We start from the raw sequence: 16202 nt of genomic DNA, 5'->3' as shown, positions 1-16202 counted from the left end.
TTGGTTACTGTCAAAACCACATGACTCACTTACCAGGGCACAGAACAAACTGGCGGCACGAGTCGCCCTGGCCACCCAGAGAACCATAGCTCAACATTGGGGAAGCAACTCACTCCCAACCACCCCGAAAGTATTAAAAAAAAAAAATCAGCGAAACGATGGAAATGGACAAACTATCAGCCCTCGCGCACGACACCACACAATCTTACCACAAAATATGGGACCCCTGGATCATTGTGACCACACCGACACTGGCAAAAAATGAAATAAATAAAGAATTCCAAACAAAAAGGACACTTATAAATTGTACACAGCCCCTGTCTTTCAAACAGACAACCGGTCCTGTTACTTCCTGGTTTGTTAGACTCAAGAGGCAGCAATTGCTCAAAGCACCTGCCTTGCAAATACTTGATTGAGCTGCATCGAGAAGTCTGAGATTGTACAGACACAGAAAGTATGAACTGGGAAAGAAGACAAGAGAACTGCAGGTATTGCAAGCTGTTTTCAGATATACACCCAGAGAAACAAAAAAATGCATGCATGATTTAATTGGGGGTATAGCTGATAAACCAAGAGTGCCCAATACGTAGATTCCCAGATATTGTAGGACTACAATCACCATAATGCTTTGCATGCCTTTAGAATGACAATGGCATAATGGAAGCTTTTTTTTTTTTAAACATCTGGGGCTCTACCTTTTGGGCACCCCTGTACTAAAGAGTGATATTCTTTGTCCATTTAAGGGATAGAGAAAGTTATATGTTTTAGCTTACCGTATATACTCGAGTATAAGACGAGTTTTTCAGCACATTTTTTGTGCTGAAAAACCCCCACTCGTCTTATACTCGAGTCAGTTGTCTGTATTATGGCAATTTACATTGCCATAATACAGACATGGACCGGGGGCTGGCAGGAAGCTGTAACTTACCTTCACAGCAGCTCCTGTCAGCTCCCTTCTCTCTTCTCCGGTGCGTGCAGCTCCCAGGTCAGCTTCCTCTGCAACTCTCGCGAGAGCTGCGGGGTCAGAACGTTGCCACGGGTTACCGTGGCAACGCTCCGCGCGGCCGCGAGAGTTGCAGAGGGAGCTGACCTGGGAGCTGCACGCACCGGAGGAGAGAGAAGGGAGCTGACAGGAGCTGCGGTGAAGGTAAGGTACAGCTTCCTGACAGCCCCCTCCTACAGCCCATCCACTGGACCACCAGGGAGTGAGAGCCCCCCTCCCTGGCCAGCTAACAAGCAGGGAGGGGGGAAGAAAAAATAAAAATATTAATAAGAAAACAAATAATAATAAGAAAAAAAATATTAAAATAATAACAAAAATAATAATACAAATAATAATAAAATAAAAAAATAGTTACCAAAAAAAAAATAACATTAAAAAAAAATATTAAAATAATTAAATAATAATTAATAAAATGCCCACCCCCCACCAATGCTCTGCACTCACACACACACACTGCACATACACACACTGCATTCATACACACACTGCACTGCATTCATTATAAACACACTGCATTCATACACACTGCACTGCATTCATTATACACACACTCCATACACACTGCACTCATACACACACTGCATACACACTGCACTGCATTCATTATATACACACTGCATTCATACACACACTGCACTCACACACACACACTGCACTCATATACACACTGCACTGCATTCATTATACACACACTGCATACACACTGCACTCATACACACACTGCACTGCATTCATTATATACACACTGCATTCATACACACACTGCATTCATACACACACTGCATTCATACACACACTGCACTCATACACACACACTGCACTGCATTCATTATACACACACTGCACTGCATTCATTATACACACACACTGCACTCATACACACACACTGCACTCATACACACACACTGCACTCCATTCATTATATACACACTGCACTCATACACACACTGCATACACACACACTGCAAATAAATATTCAGTTAATATAATTTTATTTAGAAATGTACCAGTAGCTGCTGCATTTCCCACCCTAGTCTTATACTCGAGTCAATAAGTTTTCCCAGTTTTTTGGGGTAAAATTAGGGGCCTCGGCTTATATTCGGGTCGGCTTATACTCGAGTATATACGGTAATATATGGCCCAGGACTGCCCTGAGCTTAGAGAGACTCCCCACAATGCATGGTGGCAATTTAGTGCATTACAAGAAATAAGGCATGGGTTTTTAAAACAAAGGTCTGCCTGCTTAATTAACACAGATCTTTGTGGTGTATATGATACAGTCTGTTTAAGACAATATAGACAAACCCCACCCAGTCTGTAGTTCCCAGAAGGAAATTGCCAATAAACACAACAGTTTACAAATAGCCTTTAATAGAATTGCAGTGTCACATCCATCCATAGAAAAATACCAGGTTATATTCTGGCTCCTAGCCCTGGCTTTCCACTCAAGTAAAGGTCCTCTGATTAATATATTTAGTGTATCCCCTCCCACCCCCCAGTATTCTGGGCACCGTTGACATATAGATTCAGCATACACAGAATCACAGTTCCCTTCTGATTATCAGAGGAAATTTAGCAAAACAAAGAACGCATAGCATTTGTCCGAATCAGTGGAGTGTAAAGTGCAAGAACATTACATCTGCCAGGGGGGACATGTAACACTCATCCCTCCAGCACCAGAAGAGCAAAAGATATTTAGCATGTCATGCGTCCTCTCTGAAATGCAGAAAAGCATTGGGGGACAGAGGTCTCATAAAAAAACAAAAAACTGCCAAATGCATTAAATGCAACATCTCAGACATCCCCAAGGGTTAATGTAACCATTATGCTTTTGTTATAAATGAGAGAGCACAGTCAAGGACAATTGTCCCTTCAATCCACCTCTTACTATGTCCCTCAATACAAACCATTCAGGACCTGCATGCTTCAATATCCTTGTAGCTACAGATTGAAAATATTATAAAATGCATGCGAGCTGTAGTGTAATAAAAGATCTGCAAGAGGATAACATATACAGGCCTCATCATTAATAGATTAGTAATAGCAGAGAGGCACGTGATTAACCATTACCTTAACTGACTGGAGGAAGTGCCTGCCATATACATATATATATATACACATAGATTTATAAACCAAAGGATTTCCATAGCATGCCCACATTTTGTCATTAAAAGATAAGTGAGGGCAAGAAACAAAAAGGAAACGTAAGCTTTAATAAGCCAAAGATAGATAAATATATAGATTTAGAACAAAAAAAAACACTTTCACAAAAGAAAGTCTCCAAGTAAAATAAACATATGAGCCTCCCATAGTGTGAGACCACCCACAATGCACCACTAGCTCCTGAGAGCCTCCAGCCGAGACTGCATGGCCTCCAAATCTTCTTCCTCCTCGTCTGATGCAGCTGTGGCCCCTAGCACTTCGGGCTCTGGTAAGGCATCTGTGACTTTATTAGGTGCTTTGCCCAAGGCCCCTGGAAGAGGCAGGGATTTTATTATTACACTGCGTGCTTTAAAAGAACCATTGTACGTTACATTTCTAAGACTTACATTTTTAAAAAAATGTTACATTTAACATGCATCATAACCCATTTCCAAATGGCATGTAGGCCCACTGCCTGGCTAAGTGAACTGCAAAGTACATTCTTCTAATGGGAGGAGACAGGACATGCAAGCGTCCAACTTTAAGAATAAAGTGAAAATAGTGATAAATCAACAATTTCTAAATAGCCTTGTGTATATAAAGTGGTCTCTTCACAAAGCCATTCCTCGTTTGCCACATATGATCTCTTTATAGCACCGGCCTATTGTATCCAAAGTGAACTGATTGCATGTAAAACATTAAAGCAGTTCTGTAGCTTTACCGGATTTTCCTTTTAAATTAATCATTTTTTTGTATTTCCATTTCTCATTGTGCTTATTTTTACATTTACTGTAATTTTTTTTTGGTTATACACGAGAAAAGGTATGGACTACTTTTTCTGATGTGGAGTGATCTTTGGCAAATTTTGGCCAATGGGCGGAGCTTAAGTAAAGTTTAATTTCAGTTGCTAAGTTAATTTATTCACAATCCATATATCAATAAAAAAGTTTTTTTAAAAAATCTCACAGAAGGATAAACTGCATTCATAATGGTCAGAGGAAAACAAAATTAAGGCACCCAGGTATTAAAAGGATACTCGAAGCACCAAAAGAATATTAGTTTATTAAAGTAGTTTTAGTGTATAATTATGAGCAAAATCACTTATTCTGTTTCTGCAGCTGTAGCCACACTTCCCCTGGCTGTGATTCATACAGCCTACATGAAAACATTTTCATTCGCAATAAGATGTGGCAGCACAGTGTGTTTACTTTCTAAGCTTTTAATCTTCTGTTCTGTTCATTGAAGTTTAAATCACAAACAAGAGGCCCCTGCAGGATCTAACAGGCTAGCAGAGCAGGAGATTTTAAATTCTAAATGAAAGACTGTGCAATATAGGAAGTTTAAACATTAGATCTCTCTTTACAGGAAGTGTGTAGATCATATGCTGGAGAGGTGTGACTTATGCTGTGTAAACAATGTGATTTAACTCCCAAATGGCAGAGAATTAAGCGGTGAGACTGCAGATGCATGGCCTATATCTCACCAGTGTCCCCCTTGCCCTCCATAAGTATACTAAAATATTACCTTCACTCCTATCTGCTGCTGATGGCTCTGCCCTTGATCTGCCTTTTTGGCTGACATCAGAGGTTATGGATTGAGCCAATCACAATGCTTTCCCTTAGGATTGGCTGAGCTTGCCAAGGAGGCAGATCAGGGGCAGGGCCAGCACAAGCCAAACACAACCCTGGCCAATCAGCATCTCCTCATAGAGATGTCTTAAATCAGTGCATCTTTATGAGGAAAGTTCAGAGTCTGCATGCAGAGGTTGGAGACACTGAATGGCAGTCACACTGTGCAGCACTGCCCCAGGATGCACCTCCAGTGGAGGTATCCAGCAAAAAGCCTGAAGGGAATGATGTTACTCACCAGAACAAATACAATAAGCTGTAGTTGTTCTGGTGACTATAGTGTCCTTTAATAGATAAAGGAAAGTTGCAAAAAAGTAATTATAATAAGATACAAAATGCATAAAGAAAGGAAAACCAAAAGAGAAAAAAAAACATGATAGAGCTGCATTAAGGCTAATTCTTACCTGCTGTGATTTCAAATAGGATTTTATCGATTTCCATTTCTGCTTGCTCTTCCATTTCATCCTGGTCCTCCATTCCTTCAAATGTGTCTTCAAGCATATCTTCTATAATACCAGCCTAGGAGACAACGCAGATAGTGGACAGTGAAATCAAGATTCCATTAACACTTCCTTCCATGAGTTTGTGATTCCGAGCCTGCTCAACATGATAGAATATTGTTTCTTGAATGTGCATGGTATCACATGTGTTTTGGTTGAAAGCAATTCTGAGATTTATTATTTATTTATTTTTAAAACAATATGGATCCAGAACAGTGTGTGCTGAAGTACGCTCTATCATTCACAATGAAGCAAAAATTGCTGAAACTAGAAGTGGGAGAGATTTTTTAAACTGTCCGACACGTTTACATTAATAATCCACAAACTGTTGGCGCAATTGATTAAATCTGTCGGAATTTTTCATCTTATTGGAGTTTTTTGTTTTTTGCCTCTTAACCATCATTTTTGAACAGGTGGCAATTTTTTTTTTCAGGCAAACGGATTTATATATTTTTTTTTATGACACTTTCTCCAAAAGAAAAAAGTTGTGGAATTTAAAGGAAATTTCTGTGAAAACTAGTGAAATTATGATAAAAACTGTAACTTTTTAGATCACCTTAATTAACACAATCAAAATGGGACCACTTGGGAGTGGTGGTGTGCCGCCTTCTGTTTTTTTTTTTTTTGTTTTTTTTTATTCTTTATTTTTGTTGTGCAGATAATAACAATACATCTTACACTGCCACGACAGCACTTGTAAGCACAGTTGGAACATAGATGTACATTTGTATGACAGTTTGGTCTTTGCACAGTTTTTAAAATATATAGATAAACAAGCTGTTATAACACGTTTGCTGCAGGCCACGATCATTTTTTAGCATGTAACGTTGCACAAGGATCAGAGGCAATAGACGTGGTCTGCATAGAATAATGGTAAGCGCTCTATTGAACATGTTCAGTTTAAAAAAAGATTAAGTCCCTGGCCCTAGATCGCCATGAGCTCTTCTAGTACGCTATCAACATGTCTATCTAAGGACACCAGGAGTTAAACGAGTGAAAGCAAGCTTAGAAATAGGTCAGACAATATTAGATGCTGATAGGGTTAAGCACTGTGATAGCAAATTATGTTTGGCTTAAGACTGCGATGGCATAAGTTAATGGTAGCCATTAGAGCCCGGACAGCTTAACATTACAACGTGTCACCGCATTGTCAGCTGGATAATGAGCAAAATAAGCGTGAAGCTACACAGCAGCCCAATACAAAATTTAGTATAATAACATTCTAGTGCTCTTAAAACATGCTGATCAAGAATAAGTAGCTATATGAGCCCCATGGCCCATGCATTATGGGTTGGGGAGACAGACATTATACATGTTGTAGGCGAAGACAGTGCTTAAAGTTACCACCCCATGTTAACCCTGAGTCGGCCAGAGTCTTTGTTGGCGTTTATGGTGAACCTTCGGCTTGCAGCATAGGTCCCTGTGGTGAGGCCGAATGCTTAACCCCTTAAGGACAGACGACGGATATATTCCGTCATGATTGCCTTTTATTCCAGAAGTTGTGTCATTAAGGGGTTAACGGCTGCCGCCATGTTTATAGTCCCAGATGGTGGTGGTGTAAGGGGGGTCTGGATTCCCCTCTTGGGTTCCTTTCAGTTCAGCTGGGTGCTTGTCTTAGGCTTGGAGAGGGCTCCTGCATATCGGCTGTGAGTAGGCAGACCTTCTGATTCAGGCCCTCTGTGGGAAGTTGGGCGATGTGGCAGGTTAGTCCTGTGTGTTATGTCGCTGCTCCTCCGTGCGTCCGCTCAGCATGGCGGTCCGGCCCTGCCCCCCGCCTTCTGTTTTTTTTTCTATAGAAAGCAATATTTCTTTACGATATTGCACGAATGTGATTTTATTTTCTCTTATATTTGTGTACAACGCTGGTGTGAAAGTGAAGTTGAAGAGAACTCTTCAGGGCCTGTACCTGCCGTTGTGTCGGGCTCCATGGCCGCTCCTCCTGGCTTCGGCTCATACTTGCCGGTTCCCTCTCAGATGTGTTCTGCGATCCTTCCGTGTGGGAGCGGGAGAGGGGGGTGTATCCGACGGCTCTCTCGTTGGAGATGACATGCGGTCTCCGCCATCTTGGGCTCGGGCCCTCATTGGTGTTATGGCACTTTGTGGGTCACAGGGTGGGGACCGGGATCACCCCCACCGGCCCAGAGGGGCGGGGAAACAGGCCCGGACCCGCCTAGCCACTCGGTTCTGCAATACCGCTGCTGGGCGGCAAGCCTCACCTCGGGACCAGGGTTGCTTCTTGCACCGGGGCACAGCTGCGGGCTGTCTTGTACAATTTTTGCCGGGTTTTAGGGGCTCAAGTTAAGTAGTTTAGCCGGAGCTGCTCCTCCGTGCGTCCGCTCAGCATGGCGGTCCGGCCCCGCCCCCCGCCTTCTGTTTTTTTTTCTATAGAAAGCAATATTTCTTTACGATATTGCACGAATGTGATTTTATTTTCTCTTATATTTGTGTACAACGCTGGTGTGAAAGTGAAGTTGAAGAGAACCACTTAGTAGATATCCCCCTATAGGGGAAAGAAGCCTGAATTCTTTTTTTATTATCTTTAAGGAGTGCAACATAAATGTATTTGTTATTTTTGCTAAACTACTCCATGTGCCATTTGTGTTACCTATTTGTCTGTAGATTTTCTGCTTACAACGATCAAACTAATGACAGAATTTAACCGCCATTTCTCAGAACACTTTGATAAAAATAGCCCCTTATATTTCTAATTGCCACCAATATGATATGTCCCTTCTGTAAATGCAACTTGCTCCATGCTGGACAGTTGTCAAAGCATTTAAAAGCTCATTCTACACCCTTGACTAAACCGTGTTGCCCTGTTCGGCATATCCACCCTTACCTTCATCATTTCTTTGGAAAGCTCCCTCATAGTTGCCTGAATCTCAGGGATTTTGATGAGATTTTGCATGGCTTTCATGACTTCTGTGCTCTTCTGTAAGGAGCCAGAGACTCTGAGAACGGCTGTAAGAAAACCCCAGAACAAGATCAGCGCAATCCATGTATAGCAAACAATGACAAAGTCCAAATAGTGAAAGATTCCTCTACCCCAATGAGAATTCCATCACCAATGTATTGTTCTAATTTACTGAGAGTAGACCTTTCTATTTATTACAGTCTGCAAGACCAAAGTACGGTATACAGAATTCATTCTAAAAAGGGGCAGAATCTGTGAATTATTAAATAAAAATAAGGAATTGCTTATTTAAGATAAAATACAAAATAATAATATTCTAATTACCGTAGGTTTATTTTAACAGAAAAGCACATTCTAGCTCAAAAGCAGGCATTTCCAACTATCAACAGTCATAGAGCTATGAGTAGCTATGGCATAACCAGAATTATTGATAGTATCACCGGAAACAAAGGGGTAATGGAATATATTTAAGTGGAGATGGCGTATAAATCTGTTGTGAGATCTTCGGCTGCAAATCATTGCGCTGCCCTCCATAACAGAACGTATCCCATGACTTCGTACCTAGCTGGTTTTTCATACTCATGAGGACGGAGTTCATATGGGCTTTTGATGCATACAGTTTGCTCACTGCCTTTTTGGAATGAATAACTTCTTTAGCCAAAATCACACATGCTTCCCTGTTGCCTTTCTTTGCACTGTCTTTTATCGAACGTTTAACTTTTTCTTCTTCCCTCTGGATATCTGGAATGAGGAAGAAGAAAAATATATATATGTTTGACAGATGTCTACAGTAGAGATGCCTTACCAGTGTAGATATACCTGATGAGTATCAGTGGGGATATTTCTGCTCCACAAAACATTCCATATAGCAATCAGTAAAGGAACACTCTACTCACCATAACCACTACAACTCTCCCAAGGTTAATAATCAAACTTTAAAAATGGTTTCCGAGGCACCTGTGCAAGGGGACCGCAGTTAGCTCCACTGAGCTAAGCAGGGCTGTTGTTATTGGTTGAAAGCATCAGTTGTGCACCCTCACCAAATGACAGATGCCTTGTAGTAGGCCATCCAGGCCCATGGGAAACATTCCGCCTCTTCTGTAGGTAGGCCACATTGGGACCCAATTAAATTACCAGTTTGACTACTTATTCTGGGATGGTGCAAGGGCACAGTCGGCTGCAGTGATTATGGTGTTTAGAGTGTTTGCCTCGGTTTCTTAGGTTGAATAATCTGCTCATATTAAAACATTAATACATTTTAAAAATATGCAAGCAATAATGTAAAAAAATCATCTGAATATGAAAAACATGTGAGGGTAAAAAAAGATTTGAAGAAACAAGAGATGAGAGTGGGGGTTCTAAGGGGTGTCCATGTCCTTGTATGCGTTTCAGCAGTGAATATATGAGATTTTCAGAAGGTGGCTAGGGAGGGGATTATTAATGTAAGTGCAGACAGGGCTCCTGCACTTGGAACAGGGATCCATGGTGTTGTGAATTTGGCTATATCCCTTTCTATATTGCAGAGAGTGTGTTGTGAACCTGCTGCAGACAAGCAGATGTGTTTTTCTAAGATCTCGACACACAAACAAGCTGCTATGTAGGCTGCGTGTAAATTGAGAGAAGGTCTAGTCTGTTCTCAATGCTACTTAGTAGGGTGAGGATGGAATGATTTCACTGCCCTGCTACCAAGCATGATAACAGAAACCTTACTGTCCACAATCCCATAGCACAAGACTGATGTTGAGGCTAAATAGATCGAGTTTTCATTGGGTCCCCTAAAATGTTTGTGCAGGTGCCTAATGTCACTCTTCTCAGGGTGTAAAATGAGGCTTCTTCAAGAGGAATGATAAAAAAAAAGCGCCATGAAAGGAGAAAAAATAAATAAAATAAAAGGGCTGGTAGGGAGCAGAAAAAGTAGACATTTATGGACATTTGTCCTTGCTTCATACGGACGACCCAACCGGGTAACTGCTAGTTATTCCAAAGAAGGAATTGTGTAATGAGATAGCATTATATAAAATGGGTGTGTGGAGGCCAACCTGACGTTAATGTACTATAGAGAGATAACAGCACCATTTAAAATAGTAACTATGTGACATCTGATGTCGAGAGTCTCACATTCTGAACAATTGCTATAAAGTGCCGCAAAGAGACGAGAGGTTGACAAGACACCAGCTGGAAAGAAACTAATTTTATATTCACTAAACTTCCATTGTGACATCCCCGATGGCGAGATTCTGGTGGTAAGAAAGTCAGCAGCTTTATGAAGAGGCAAAAAGGAGAGAGGACGATGGACATCCTTGAGACCTGGACAGCCAACATCAGACTGAATTAACACACACAGGGAGTTCTGCCACCAATAGTTAGCTTTATATCAATCAGTACACTGGGTTAGGGTTATAAAATCTTACACGGTTCAATGGACACAAATTACTTAATAGTGTTGGATGCACCATGTAAACATAAACACAGCAATTGTTTATCATTTTTATAATTAGTTAAAAACAAACATGCTAAAGTGATCAGGGCAGTTTGCATGCATTCACATTATTCATACATTTTCACTGAATACATAAACACATTACGAAATGCAATGCTAGATTAATTCCTTTTTCAGATTGCCGGAGACTTCTAAGGGGAGAGCAATGGGAGTGTCGGCAAATGACATAGGCATAAGGTGTCCTAATCACACTATTTATAGCACAGACACAAAGAAACAGTCACATGAGCAGTCACAGGACCTACTCGTATCAATGGAGGTAATATGACACCCCAATCCAACAAAGAAGTATTACAATCGAGGGAGATTGTAGGAGACGCTCATAAAACCTTTTACATAGGATGTAAACAAGCCAAAGAAAAATCTTACATGTTCCCTATTAAAGGACCACTCTAGTGCCAGGAAAGCATACTCGTTTTCCTGGCACTAGAGTGCCCTGAGGGTGCCCCCACCCTCAGGGACCCCCTCCCGCCCGGCTCTGGAAAGGGGAAAAGGGGTAAAACTTACCTTTTTCCAGCGCTGGGCGGGGAGCTCTCCTCCTCCTCTCCGCCTCCGTTCCTCCCCATCGGCTGAATGCGCACGAGCGGCAAGAGCTGCGCGCGCATTCAGCCGGTCGCGTAGGAAAGCATTTACAATGCTTTCCTATGGACGCTTGCGTGCTCTCACTGTGATTTTCACAGTGAGAATCACGCAAGCGCCTCTAGCGGCTGTCAATGAGACAGCCACTAGAGGATTAGGGGGAAGGCTTAACCAATTTATAAACATAGCAGTTTCTCTGAAACTGCTATGTTTATAAAAAAAAATAGGTTAACCCTAGCTGGACCTGGCACCCAGACCACTTCATTAAGCTGAAGTGGTCTGGGTGCCTAGAGTGGTCCTTTAAGGGTTAATAAGTGGTTATGGCTTTAGAAAAATCTCAGAGATTCTGCCTTATAGCTGAAGACAGCAAGGTAAATTGTTAGTGTACGACCCACCTAGGGGGTTTTGCCTTGACGTGGCAGATGAGCTTACACTTTAACGGCCACTGGAGTGGTTATATAAAGTTTCCAGTTATTTAACGGTGTATAGGGTCTTGGGATAGTGCGCAAGTAACTTTTTTATTGGTCTTTAATGCATGTATTGGGGCTGATGTGTGCTATAGCCATTGTTGCCGCCTAGGAGTAGTAGGAGTTTGAGCGCAGGGCTTAATCTTGTATGTTAATATATACATTAAATCAGAACTCCCAGAGAGTCATGGATATTAAAGGGGACGCATTATCACTTTGTAAACTGCTATTGACACTTTAGTATACTTTTCAAGTGGTCTCACAACCATCTAAACACCAAAAAGGACACTTAACTAAAATAATTATAATAAGCAGCATGTGGCATTTCAAGTCCAGTAGTCATTACACTGCGTAATAACTATCAAGTCACCTATATAGTTTGTGGTAACAGATTTTCTGCGGCTTCATTTTACACATGTGTTTTATCGAATTATGTCACAATCCAATTCTGTCTTGGCACAGCGATGGCACATTACACGGGGATGGGGGGAGAAGCACTCTCAGCCTATAAATGACATTCACATTTGGCTGAATCAACACTGATATTCTGGGCATTATACTTCTGTATTAGCAATCCGATGAGCAAGAGGACAACCCATGGGGGCGCTCTGTTTTAACCCCTTAAGGACCAAACTTCTGGAATAAAAGGGAATCATGACATGTCACACATGTCATGTGTCCTTAAGGGGTTAAACAAATTGAAAAAGGTACAACATACAACTGTGGCAGAGCGTCATACACTTGCCAGCACTATAACTACTGCAGTGGCTAAAAGTTCACTTGAGTTTTTTTTTTTGTTTTTTTTTTAATTCTTTATTTTTGTAGTGCTTTGCAAAGTACACAAATGAACATAGACATTGCGAGGTATCAAGAGAAAATATCAACCATTAAACAGCATCACATGTCTGAATCTCTGCACTCTTTTTTATATAGTTATAATATCTAGATGTATATGCATGCTTGTAGGATATAGAGTAGGGTGAACAGTGGTGATTTGCTGCATAGAGTTCAATCATGCTGAGAGAGATTAATGAAACATGCTTACACATTGCTTTTAAACTATTAAGATTAATGGACCTCTGTGGGTGTTACGTGAGTGGGTTTTCTCGCTTGTACTAGGGGATCAGGCAAGAGTGGTATTTAGAGCTGGTCTAAGCTGCAGCCCAGTGGATATGGTGGTAAGCCTGATAGCTTATGTATGTGGGGGTTAGGGAGGGAGGGAGATAGCATGGATATAGTCACCAGGTGGCCGGGCAGCGTTCAGTAAGGAGCATGGTGCTGGCCGCCTGCCTGCTGTGTAGTCACCCCTTTCCTTTGGGTGGGAACAGAGTCTGCGGCATTGGGGGTTCCCGTTGGTAGTCGGTCCGCCGGGAGATGTCTGGTTTCGCCCTCCAGCTCCGAGCCGGTAGCACGGCCGGCATCCTGTGTCCACTGATTCGGGTACCTCTAGGGTCCGGATCCTTCCCCATCGGGACAGGTCTGGAGGCCTTGGTGTTGGTGTTGCGTCGCCTTCGGCGGGCCGGTCTCCGCCTGTGTGGCTGATGCGCTGGGGTTGTTCCCTCAATGGCCGTCGGCCCAGATGGGCTATCATCTCGTTTTGTAGGCTGCTTTACTAAGGCTTTGCCCGAGGGTGTCCCAGTCCCCCTTCGGTCGGCGTTGTCGAGTTGGCCCCCCATTCTCCTGCTCTCCCGTTCCTGCTGCTGCTCTGCCACTTGCCGGGCCATAATTCGTGCCCAGAAGGCTGTGAACAGGTCATTCAGGCGGCTGGTAAGTAAGTCGCTTGTGCTGGGGCTGCATTCCGCTGGCCTTTCTCCTCCACCCGGCTGCACGTCCGCCATTTTTGTGTGGCTGGGTGCTTGCAGGCATGGTGCGTGGTTGGGTCTGGTTTCTGCGTGTGAGGTCCACAGAGGTACGTTGTTCGAGGCTATTTGGACCGGGATAACCCCCACCGGTCCTAAGGGGGGGGGGGGCAGCCTTACGTTGCGGGTGCTGCATGTGTGTGCGGGCCGGGAGAGCGGCCGTCTCTCCTCTGCCCTGCTTGGTGTAGGCCCCAGGCCTCAGGTCGGTCATTCCGGCAGGTATTCCAGGCTTGTGGGGTATCCCCCAGGTCGTCAGCTTCTGCATAGCAATTTGTGATAGATTAGGGTTCAGGATGGCACAGATTGCCCCTGATTTCAGCCAATATTCAGGCCCAGGCCCAGGAGCCCATATCATGTGCGACTGTACAGCTTCCCAGTCAGGCCACGCCCCCACTTGAGTTTTTAAAAAAAAAACAAAAAAAAACACAACACTATTAACATGGCCAGCCACCCGTGCCTCCCTTTAACAGGTGAGATTACTTACCTTTATTCCAGTGCTGCCATGGTCTTGTCGTGGCGGTCTACACCCAGTCTCCTTGGCTGAGATCATCAAATTTGACAATCTCGCCCAATCCAATGCTGTCCCATGCAAAAGCATGAGAGGCAATGCAGTATCTCCTCAGAGATTCAGTGAAATAATGCATCTCTATGGGGAGCGTTCAGTGCCTCCAGAACGCGGAGACGCTGAACATCAGTGCTGCCGACACAGGAAGAAGCTAAAGTGGCCTTCTGAGGAGTGGCCACTAGAGGTGTTACTAAGCAGCAATGTAAACACAGTGCTCACATTAAAAAGCCTACAGGTACAGGTAGTATACATCAGAACCATAAGATGGAGTGGTTCTGGTGACTATAGTGTCCATTTAATCACCAGAGGTTACCCTGACAAACTGCAGGTCAGAAATGCTGCCAGCAACAAGTCGACATCACGCAATAATTTGATGAGAAAAAAATATATATAAACAGGATGATTTGGGAGAGGAGCCTTCTGCTCTGGTTCACTTGCCCAAGGAACACCAAAAAAAGTTCTGTTTTATGTATACTTTTTTCCCCGACCATTAAGTTAAAAAAAACCAAAAAACACCCAACACTGTTTGTGTTAGATTGCGAGTTTGTTACCATATGTGACATGTTTTTTTTGGAATGTAGAGTTTGTCTTGTTTACCTGTTGTACAGTGCAGCGGAATATCTTAGTGCTACGTATACACACAGATTACAGTCTATTGGACTGACCTCTTATCTGTCTGTCAATCCCACGCATCTCTTTCCGTATTTTGAGTGACCATTCGTTGACCTATATTAACACAGATGATCAAATTCAGTCTTTTCTTAACCAGCAACTATACAAATTTCTCAACATTATTCCCTTTCACTTGCTGTAATATTCAGCACTAAAAAAGGTTTAATTTAATGACTGAAAAAACGTTACAATATTGTTATATTATGCCTGGCTTGTATTTTAAGCATTAACAATAATAGACCCATGTTTAAATTCCACACACACAAAAAATGCCACCTGAATAATTTACTACTATCAAAAACAGTAACGAGCAATTACTGTTACATTTCCTTACCATTAAAGGAGCCTTTACAACACAATAGCCACATAGCCTGCTGTAATTATTATGGTGCCAGAAGTGCCATGGCACCCCTCAGTATAAGTAGTGAAAACTTACCTGGGGTCTGCCGGGCTCCTCCTCTATGAGAGCTGGAACCCCGTTGCACTCACCTAAGTCAGCAGTACAGGGCTTAGCTCATTGGTTGAAGCAATCTTCTGGCGCTCTTAGCCAATCAGCTCGCCATGTACGGCAATGTGTAGCTCAGGAAAGCTAACGGAAGCTTCGTGCAGGATCTTATAGCACCCAATAAAAGGAGTGACGGACACAGGGTAAAAGCCAGGGAAGAAAGAACACTGATATCAAACAGTTTGTCTGCTTACAGTGAGGGGGAACCAACGCACTATAACCCCTACAGCACGAAGGGAAGTAACCTCAAAACTGCAGGGAGAACTTGTCCTCTAGCCTCTACACTTTAAGGGAGGTAAATTGTATCCTTTATTTTTTGTTTTTACAGTTTATAGGGAGTTGAGGGGGTGGGGGGAACAATGCTAAAAATGGTTACTCAAACAAAAATGTGTGTTTTTCTAAAATACTGTTTTATTAGTTGGTATAACCGTTTAAATGTAATGAAAATAATTAATTTTACCTTCTTCAAGTGAAAGTTCAAAGTTTCGTAAATATACAGATTTTAATTTGTTGGAAAATCTGTAGCAGAAACAGCACATGTGGTAACTATTTCTATGGTGAAAAAGTTTAAAAATAATATCAGGAAGTATTACTTTACTGAGAGGGTAGTGGATGCATGGAATAGCCTTCCAGCTGAAGTGGTAGAGGTTAACACAGTGAAGGAGTTTAACCCCTTAAGGACACATGACATGTGTGACATGTCATGATTCCCTTTTATTCCAGAAGTTTGGTCCTTAAGGGGTTAAGCATGCGTGGGATAGGCATAAGGCTATCCTAACTATAAGATAAGGCATGGGACTAAGGAAAGTATTTAGAAAATTGGGCAGACTAGATGGGCCGAATGGTTCTTATCTGCCGACACATTCTA

At 42.4% G+C, this 16202-nt stretch overlaps 1 protein-coding gene across 2 annotated transcripts in view; it reads right to left on the bottom strand.

Annotated features, from left to right (window-relative positions):
- Positions 1 to 2357: 2357 nt before the first annotated feature.
- LOC134614159 (charged multivesicular body protein 3) overlaps positions 2358 to 16202 on the bottom strand; it is a 56366-nt gene continuing 42521 nt past the window's right edge. For both annotated transcript variants that reach the window (XM_063457630.1, XM_063457629.1), the window contains 5 exons: positions 14823 to 14883; positions 8749 to 8928; positions 8113 to 8234; positions 5178 to 5292; positions 2358 to 3476 (listed from right to left, as the gene is read on the bottom strand). In XM_063457630.1, coding sequence (XP_063313700.1) covers positions 3340 to 3476; positions 5178 to 5292; positions 8113 to 8234; positions 8749 to 8928; positions 14823 to 14883 — 615 coding nt within the window. In that variant the 3' untranslated portion in view covers positions 2358 to 3339. The remainder of the gene's footprint in view (positions 3477 to 5177; positions 5293 to 8112; positions 8235 to 8748; positions 8929 to 14822; positions 14884 to 16202) is intronic.

The sequence above is a fragment of the Pelobates fuscus genome, chromosome 6, assembly GCF_036172605.1.
Source record: "Pelobates fuscus isolate aPelFus1 chromosome 6, aPelFus1.pri, whole genome shotgun sequence".
NCBI classification, from domain to species: Eukaryota; Metazoa; Chordata; class Amphibia; order Anura; family Pelobatidae; genus Pelobates; species Pelobates fuscus.
This window is presented reverse-complemented; position numbering and strand designations above follow the sequence as displayed.